Source organism: Cyprinus carpio, chromosome B20 (genome assembly GCF_018340385.1).
Source record: "Cyprinus carpio isolate SPL01 chromosome B20, ASM1834038v1, whole genome shotgun sequence".
Taxonomy (NCBI): Eukaryota; Metazoa; Chordata; class Actinopteri; order Cypriniformes; family Cyprinidae; genus Cyprinus; species Cyprinus carpio.
The window spans coordinates 26,310,063-26,320,220 of record NC_056616.1 but is presented as its reverse complement, the minus strand read 5'-3'; the positions used below and the strand labels follow the sequence as shown (position 1 = coordinate 26,320,220).

Here is a 10,158-nt window from a genome sequence, read left to right as displayed (position 1 = left end):
AAAAAAAAAAACAATAAAAAGAAACTCTTAAGCGCAACTGGACTCCTAGTAAATCCTTTGTAAGATTCTTCTTTAAGAAAACGAAACTGAAACAATGAACTCCCCTCTTGCTAGGCAGGCTAAAGCATTCAAAGGGCACATGCCATTGACTAGGTATAAATCACGATTTCAAGTAACATTGATATACGACGAAACATGTCTACATGTACCCATTCAAAACATGATCATTTCACAGACCTATGCAGGCAGTAGAGTTAACATGAGGTACTCGAGACAGTGTAGTCGTAGAAATATCGTCTAATATTTATGGAGTCAAATGTAAAAAAATAAAATAAAAATAAAAAAGGAGTACGGTCAGCGTGCGTTTGGGGTGCGCGATTACTGGCACTGACGTTAAATCGTAGACCTTCCAACTTGGGACAAACTTTAATACAAAAAGTCAAACCTGTCCTGTGTCAAATGTATTGCCTACAATATTTGTGAAAACTGGCGGTTTAGAAAACAACTAAAAACCCTGCACGTATTTCTCTTTAAATATAGTAGTAGTTACCTTATAAATAAAATTAAAAAAAGATATATTTTGCTCCAGAAAAAGAAAACAACTAAAAGTTAAATAGATGACACTAGTCCAGAGAGGATGTCCAAGCCTAGGTGAGTCAAGTGCTTGACGTTTTTGATTCTCTGAAGACTCACGGAAAAAGTTTCAGTTATGGTTAGAGCTAAAAAAGCAGCAATAATAGTAAAAGAAACAGCTTAATGCAACACAATCATTCTTAATGCAGCCAAAATTAATCCAAACACAAAAAATGACATGGTCTTCAAAGTATTGACCTGGTGGGCTGTCGAAACGCTATACTTAAAATAAACTGAGGATCAGATTGAGACGCGACCAACTATTTGCATTTGAGGAAAACAAGTACAGTAACTGAGACACGGTAAACAAATCAAAGCTGGAAACAGGAGAGGTTGAGCAGTTTTGCCTGATATTTTCTTTGTTCCTTGGCTGCGTTCTCCTGTGCTGTAATGCATTTTTGTAGCTTACTGTGGCTCATACGCCTCATGAGCACCACGGAAAACGAAGACAAAAACGAACGGAAATAAAGGAAAAACCAAAGTCTTGCTACATCGTCCAGAAGTCCTAGCTTAGGAAGAAGTCCTTTCCACCCAAGCCAGAACCGACCATGTCTTTTCACGGAATGAGAAATAACGATAGACACCATTTGTAATGAGTGTATTTCTTTTTTTTTTTTCTGATAATCTAAAAGGACGTGGCATAATATCTGATGAGTTTGTGCTCAGCTAAAGAACTGTTCCAGTTCTTCTTCCATGTTGGCCTCTGGCACCATTTGGTCCAACTCTCGCTCGCCTCTTCCGTGGCTGGCGGCAGCGGCCGAACCGCCAGAGGCAGAGAACCAGGGATGGTCCAGGATCTCTCGGGAGGTGAGGCGTTCAGACGGTTCTCGCCGCAGGATGCTACGGATGAGGCATCGGGCTTTGGGCGTTAGCGTCTCTGGGATGTTGAACTGGCCGCGGCGGATCTTACTGAACAGCGAGCTGGGCTCCACGTCGTGGAACGGGTAGCGGCCCACCAGGATGGTGTAGAGCATCACGCCTAAGCTCCACACGTCCGCCGCCTTACCAGAATAGCTGCCATTTGCATTAAGGATTTCCGGACTGACGTAGGCTGGACAGCCGTGTTTGTCCGAGAGCGAATCATCACCTCCTTCTAGGAGGTACGTATCCTCCAAACTCTCCAACTTTACAAGGTTCCTGGGAAAGACAGAGAATAACATGAAAAAGTACATATTTGAAGACATGAGGTGTTCAGTAAGTAAAAGGGAAAAGATTATTGTTTTGTTGGCTTTCAAGATGGATGATACAACAATTGAATTGACAAACTGATATATAATGTTATAAAATACATGAAATGGAACAAATTCTAGATGGATCATTTGTGAAAGTTTTTTAAACATACAAAATACACGAAATGAAGCAAACGTCATAGAAAACTCAAGCTTGTATGACTTCCAATGACTGACAAACAACTAACAGAAAAGCCGTAATATACATTAAATGGAACAAATTAAGATAGATGTAAAATAAATTAAAAACAAACTTTCAGTTGTGTTTGCTTTCAAGATCATTCAAACATATATGACCAAAAACAATGAGAGAATCAATTTAAGAAAAATTCCTGCTTCCAAATCTGTCAGTCCAAAATAATAACAAAAACCCTCTTAAATCAAATTTTCCTCTACTATTGAAGTTTTTTGGACTGTAAATCCCTTGCATAAAAAAAGCAATATAAAGATAGCCTCAGGACATTCCTGCCAGTCTAATCCAGAGGGAAATCTGGTATTCATTCTGGGAATTATAAAAAGCAGGAATAATGCCACACTAAAGATGGAATTCCTCAAACCATTCCCTGTGATCCTAGTTTTTCCACTGTAATCCTGTAATTTGTACAATAATGCAAAACATGAAGGAACATACACATGACGACAAACAATCTGCTATATATTCACAGTATATCCACAATGATTCTGCTGCTAGAGTAATATAAAATAAAGCAACATTCTGATAAAGGTGCTTTTTATTTGGTGGTTATGTTTTCTAAAAAGCATGTCAGACTAATTTAGCTGTTCTTCTTTTCTTGAAAGTACGAGAGCATCAAGATGTTTTTAATGTCCTTGATGCAAAATCAGGGTTTAGGGTAAATCATGTAAATGAATCAGATTCATAACTACGATTCAACGATTCCTTTGCATCATAAAAGTTAAAAACAAGTGATGATTAGTAAAATACTGTGATAAATTTATATTTAGATACAATACTGACACAAATTTACATATATAAATTAAAAGAATAATTAAATTCAGCAATAATGCATTAAATTTATTCAAAGTGACAGTAAAGTTATTTATAATGTTACAAAAGATTTCTATTGCAAATAAACACTGTTCTTTTAAACTTTCTATATCGTGGATTCCAAAAAAATATTAAGCAGCACTTCTGTTTTCAACATCAATAAGCAGCAAATCAGCATATTAGAATGATTTCTGAAGAATCATGTGACACTGAAGACTGGAGTAATGATGAAAATTCAGCTGTGCATCACAGGAATAAATTACATTTGAAAAGATATTCGAGAGTTCATTTAATAGTTCATATTATTTTTATCTAATAAATGCATGCAGCCTGTGTAAGAATAATACACTTTTTCAAAAACATTTTAAGGAATGTTACCGACCCCAAACTTTTGTAGAGTTATGCAAGTCCCTTTATGTGCTTACAGTATTTTCAATCTACAAAATTTGCATCCCTGCATATTCATCAAAAAGCTGAAAAACCCTGAGACTAACTATATCGTGCAGCCCAAGTTACAAAGACAAAAAATAAAAAACAACATATGCAATGAAAACATCTTTGAGGTCTTCTGCAAGCTGCCTCGTGAATCAGATTCTGAATCAGAAACCATCCGAATGAAACCGTACGCCCACTGAGTCTCAGCAAAACATTCAATCCTCCGAGCTCAAAATAGTCATATTATTTTTCACGACAAGCGGTATCCTGCTGCGTGGAAAGGTTGCAGGGCATCTAAATTACCTGAAGGTCAGAAATGAACAGGTTGCCCCTTCTCTGACCTGAACTTGTGACCCGTTTCCATGCAGTGCTGTACAAAGAGAACACGGCATGCTCGAAATATTCTCTTAATGACATGCAGCATATGTGAGTCACAGCTCCACGATGCGGCTGTGTTACACCGGGTCAAGAGCCTGCAAAGAACATCGGCCCACATGAACGCAGGAAAAACGGAGGAGGACGCGTGGATGCACACACTTGTACATTAGGGAGCGATTCCAGACGAACTGCACTGCGGTCTCTAGCGTGCGACGGCAGAACGTTACAAGCGTCCTTCGTGACATAACCAGGTCAGGAACCCACTTCGCCAAGGAATGCAGTTCTGTCTGGCTCGCTTTCCTCTCTGGTTCCAATTTTGGTGCGCCCTTGGTGTTTGATTTCTGGCCAGGGTAATACTCACCACCCTTGGCCACGTTTACTTGCGCTCGTCTGCAATCACTCACTGAAAGGTGGACGGCTGACGCACCAGACCACAGAGCATGGGAACAGCAAGGTCACCGAGCTCACATTTAAAGCACCAGGCAACATTCTCCATTTCCATCGAGTGAGCCAGAGGGAATCTAGCTGAGCTGACTCATTTGGCCACTGGGGCAACTGCCATTTAGCTTAAATGGGAAGGCCACCCAGATTCATAACGCAGGCTTGGGATTATTTCAGACTAATTTGACTGCCAAACCTATGGGCAGGCTAATTTTTAAAAACTTAACACGCAATGCCATTCAAAACCATTTTACTTCAACAACATGACTTTTTTTGTGGCGAAACAGGATATGCAAATAGAAAAACTAAAGATGGGACTTAATGTTGTTCACTAGAAATAAATTGGAGGAGAGGGGTCGAAAATTTTAAGGGTTTGCTGATGTCAGGTATTTCGGGGGCGGAGCATGATTGAATACAAAAAGCAATATTTTTTGTAATAACTTGAATTACTAATGAAAAATAGTAATGCACCGAAATTTCATCAATCAAAAATATTCAGCAGTAACGGCAAAGAAAATATATTTTGGATGTTTTGGATGAAACCACTGATTGAAACTGTGACTATTAATTATCACCTCTACAATAGAACTTTTTTGTCCATATATTTCATGCACAGAATGAGGATAAGCCACAACAGGTAAACTTGTCAGCAGTTTTATGCACTTCACCATGACCAAAATAGATGCTGAAGAAGCAATATGTAAAATGTGTTACTAAAATATCAAGTGGCACTGGCAAACCATTGCCAGAGAACTTTACTATGACTGGTTTCATTTATCATATGAGAACACAACACCCTGAAAAGCATACTAAATTCAACTACCCACATTTTTTACTCAAAGGTTTTTTTTTGGCTAAATTAAAACTTTAATTTCGGTTTTGTTTTAAAAAAAAAAATAAGTGCATCTCTAATAAGTCATAATAGGCATAGGTCAAAAGTGAATTTAAAACTTTGTTACTCATTCAAAAGCTAATTTAAAAACTTGTAGAACACATCCGCTATTTACAGTTGTGGTGGGGTCACTTTTACTGTTCTTCAGCTAATTTTTGCAGGAAAAATCCAGTCATTTCAATAGGAATTTTGTGTGAGGCTGAAAGATTTCCAGACAGAATTCTCAATGGTTTAAGCTGGTCGTGCGAATGTGCTGCACTGGTTTGAAAAGTGACTTCTGTGTGAACTGCGCTTCATATATTTCTACACTATAACAATAGAACTTTTTTGGCTTCAAAATTGAAACAAAATTTCACTAACACGGTTGTACTTTTAGTATATTTTTTGTATAATTTTTGTTTAATAATATTTAACTTAGGTGTGTTTGTAAAATTGTGTCCAATCCTGTGCTCTAGAATGAGAATGTCCAGCTGCCAATGACAATAGCAAGTAACAATTCATGGTTCACAATTGTAAATTAACCATAAGCTATTTGCAATTCAAAAAAGGGGGGGGGGGCAACCTCTTCAATAATGTTTGTTTCAACAGAAAGCACATCAGTAATATACCAAATTTCCAATCTCAGTATGTGAATAATGTGCTGTCCATGCAAAACAAACCTCTCTTTAAAGATCAACTGTGCATATTCTGTTTGAACCCAACAACCTTGCTAGTGGCTACTTTACCTGTCCTCGTTCTGAAAGACGAACTTCCTCAGCTTGAGGTCTCTGAGGACCAGGCCGTTGTCGTGGCAGTGCGCCACAGCTGATGCTATCTGATGGAAAAGTCTGGCAGCCTCTTCCTCTCGCAGCTTCTTGCAAGTGCGGACGAAAGAGTGCATGTCCCCATGGCTCCTCTCGAAGAACACATACGCTCGCATATCCCCCAGAAGAATCTCCACTATCTGGTTAATGTTCTCATGGGTGCCCAGCACGAAGTAAGCAGCCAAGGACTCTTGGTATCGACTGATATCAAACACCTGGAGGACAGAGAGCATTTTGAATTCAATTAGAAGCCATCATCGATTGCCCAACAGAGTACAAAAGTATTAGCCCCCCAAGACAAGAGCCCTGCTACAGGCATCTTCAGAGACGATGCCTAATTCTGAAACAAAAGAATGGAAATCCATGCAATGGCAAGTTGAAAGGCATTACACCTCTGCTGCATTTCCGAGTCCCCAAAACACACTAAATTTTGATGTTGCTTAGTAACAGACACATAAAAGAGAGACACGGGCTAAATATAACATGACAGCGGTGGACATCGGAGGCCGTTCTCTCATCAGAAGATAAGAGGTTCTTACTAATGGCTCTCTGCCCATGTCAGCCCATTCAGAGTGTCTTATGTTTCAAAGTCATGTGGACTTGCACGCATGAATGCAAGGCTGTATGCAAGCATGCACACACACTTCAGGGGTATTCCCACATGCTTTTTTGCACGTGACTGTAACTCATCACTTGATGTCATTGTTGATGAATCACAAAAGAAAAGTCATTCATTTGATAACGCACCAATAGGCACCTCGCAAATGACTGCAGTAAGCCCCATGCATGTCTCACATACATCCCTATCTATAGCTGATGCAACTGCATGAGTGTTCCGTTACAAAATGACATGCATTTGTGTGTTTCTTACCTTGCACACGAGCTCTTCCCCACTGTGCAGGTGGGTGGCTCTGAAAACGTGGTCTCCTTCAATGGGCTCCAACAAAAGGTAATTTCCAATGCAAGAAATGCAATGAGAGGAGTCAGGGGTCTCAGGGGGGCTGGGAGATCCTAAATTGGGACTGAAACTCTGGTTGGATTCTGTAGTCCTTAGACAAGATAGCTCCTCAAAGTCGTGTGTTTTGTGCCTCGATCTCCCATAACGCGAAATGTTAATGGGACTGGACCTCTGTATGTTCATGAGTATAGAAGGAGGTTCGTCCAGATCAGGAGGGTTCGGACGGTCTTACGGGAGGGGGGTGCAAATGAATGAAAGACAGATGCCCTCTATTTAACACTGGGCATGAATGCAGCGGCGATTCCCCTTTACTGTAATGATGATCTTATGCATGTGCGTTAATTGCACTGACAATGTGGCGTCATTTGAGCACACATGCAATGACGTGCATGCACGAATTGTGACCTCTATGCCCAGCGTGCCCTCAAAGAACAGCACGGTTTGGTTGCAAGAGCCAAAAACGCGTGAATCGGCGCGGCGTAATGTAAAGGTTGTGACGTCACGATCGATGCAGCGCAGCAGGTAAAGAATGTAATTTTTTTTTGCATTAAATTAAAAGGAAAGCGTGCCAGCTGGGTTTAGATATCCTGAGAGGGCGCTCCGTGTTCATTCGAGCGGGTCTCCACGCGAAGCCTGTCCATGCATCTACCAAATATGGCTAGGAAAAATTTGCTCCAGGTCGCGAGCCGCCTTTTGTTACGCCTGGTAAGTCTATGTCCTCCTCTTCGCGAGCAACCAAACTCCGACGATCTCCGGCGCTTGGACCTGATTTGGACAAAGTCAAGAGGGGACGGCCGACGTTCTCCCTGAGCCTATCCCTTGTTTCAGCAACAAGACACCATTATCATCATCTTCTTCTTACTTACGTGGCTGGGAACCTAATCCATTGAACGCGCGGGGTCAGCTGCACGCACTGACTGACTGACTGCGCTCGCGGGACTGACTGGAGCTCTCCACGCGCACGACCAGCCCCCCTGACGTCACGGCCAAAACGCCCTCCCATTGGCCGCTCGCTTGATGCTGACACATCCACAGTCTTGCAAGCAAGCCATACATACAGTATGCCAGATAATTGTTGTCCTTGGAATTTAATTGAAGCACCCTAAATTATCAGTCGATATGGTGAATTCTATGGGGGAAGTGTGTGTTAGGATTAAATGTCGGTTGGTTTGTGCAATGAAGCAAAAATGACATCAAACTCTGATTAACTATTTGCCATGATGATTAAGCATTGAATATGTATATATATATATATATATATATATATATATATATATATATATATATATATATATATATATATATATATATGCATCTTATCTTAAAGTCGTTTAAACATATAATATTTTTAAACAAATAGTACTTTGTACATGCACTATAATTCTGCTGGAAAGCTTTTATTAGGTTGAGTATCTATATCGCAATAAAATATTTATTTTTTGGCATTTTGCTTTTATTAAAGAATTCAAATTTATAATTATTATTTTTTTTTAATTTCCTGATAATTTACTCACCCCCATGTCATCCAAGATGTTTACATCTTGCTTTCTTCAGTCGAAAATAAATTAGGTTTTTGATGAAAACATTCCAGCATTATTCACGTTATAGTGGACTTCAACAGCTACCAAACGGCTGAAGGTCAAAATTACAGTTTCAGTGCAGCTTCAAAGGGCTCTACACAATACCAGATGAGGAATATGGGTCTTATCTAGCAAAAAGATCGGTCATTTTCGAAAAAAAAAGAAAAAAAATGTATTTGCATTATAAACAGAAATGCTCGCCTTGCACTGCTCTGCGATGCCTATGACTTTACGTAATACGAAATTACGTTGAAAAGGTCACGATTGATGTAGACGGAAGTACTAATTTCATTTAATTTGAAAGTGAACTAATCCTTTAAGATAGGATAGGATAGAGTAGACAGGAAGCAATGTGGAAGAGAGGCCGGGGGTATTCGAACTCAGGACACCAGCAACACAACAATTATACGTACCCATATGAAAATTAACTATGGTTTTATTATAGTACAAGTGAAGTAACCATGTTTTTTGGCACATTGATTGTCATTTGTATAACATCTTGCTAAGTGAAAAGGTGCGTGTTTGTAAGATACATATACATCACCCATTCACTGCAAAGCATTCATTGGTGAACAGGTGGTGTAATGCTTAATTTATCCAAATCTTTTCTGATGAAGAAACATATGCATCTACATCTTGGATGGCCTGTGTGAGTGAATTTTATTTGTTTTACTACAAATACCATAATTAAACTACGGTTAGTGTAGCAAGACCATGGTTAATTTGTGATTACCATGGTTTAACTGTTTGAGCACACATGCAATGACGTGCATGAACGATTTGTACCAAACTTTTATTTAACCTCTCATCTAGTATTTGTGTTTTGCACATGCACTGTTTATTTATAGAGCACATTCATACACAATGGTAATTCAAAGTGCTTTACATAAAAGGAATTAAAATAATCATAAAATAATCATCACAACAATAAAAACAAAATCTAGTAGGCCTACTTGTGTTTATACAACACTGTCCCATACTGCTAACAAAAGCATTCAAGCGGCCATCGGTTACATGCTCACATGATTTATATTCACGAGCATCCATATTTCACGCATTCGGACTGACCTTTATCCTTTTTGTTTAATTTTCATCTCGTGTTTCGACATGCGCTGTCTGATACTACTAATCCTAACAAAAGTGGCCAAGCAATGATTGGTTGCTACGGCTAGCTGTTCATGTAAATTGTATTCGTGAGCATCTACATTTCACCAATTCGGAGTAACTTTTAGCCTAATCTTGCTTTTAACTTTTTATCTAGTACAAGCACTGTCCAATTCTAATAAAAGTGATCGAGCAGTTATCGGTTGCTATGGTTACCTTCACGAATGCAATATTTTTTCACGAGCATCTACATTTTGCATATTCAGGCTAACTTTTATCCTGATCTAGCTTTTGTTTATTTTTTCATCTAGTGTTTGTGTATGAATACTACTTATTCTAACAAAAGTGCTTGACTAGCGATCGGTGGCTATACCTGCTATATCTATATTTCACCCATTCAGAGTAACTTGTGGCCTGATCTAACTTTAGTTTAACTTTTCATACTTGTGTTTTTACATGTTTATTAATTGTAATAGTTTTTAAGTTTACTAATCCCAAACGTAAGCAGCGAGTTGCTATGGTCATCTTCGCACACGAATGTGATTTATATTCGCTAGCATCTGTATTTTGCACATTTGGCCTAAATTTGTATGCTTACCTAGCAGATGTTTTTTATGGTTACAGATTTGTATTCACAATTATATGCACATTTGAATCCTTTTTGTTTATGAAAAGTAAAAAAGCTAATATAAAAATATG

At 38.9% G+C, this 10,158-nt stretch overlaps 1 protein-coding gene across 2 annotated transcripts; it reads right to left on the bottom strand.

Annotated features, from left to right (window-relative positions):
* trib2 (tribbles pseudokinase 2) lies at nt 1–7,804 on the bottom strand. Of its 2 annotated transcripts, none has more exons than XM_019090311.2 (3): nt 6,689–7,804; nt 5,740–6,032; nt 1–1,770 (listed from the first exon to the last, which is right to left on the bottom strand). In XM_019090311.2, exons 1-3 carry the CDS (start codon nt 6,956–6,958, stop codon nt 1,296–1,298), a joined length of 1,038 nt encoding a protein of 345 aa, XP_018945856.1. In that variant the 5' UTR covers nt 6,959–7,804; the 3' UTR covers nt 1–1,295. The 2 variants fall into 2 exon arrangements, with proteins under 2 accessions (XP_018945856.1, XP_042602372.1); XM_042746438.1 differs by having other exon boundaries at nt 7,642–7,796.
* Nucleotides 7,805–10,158: the final 2,354 nt, after the last annotated feature.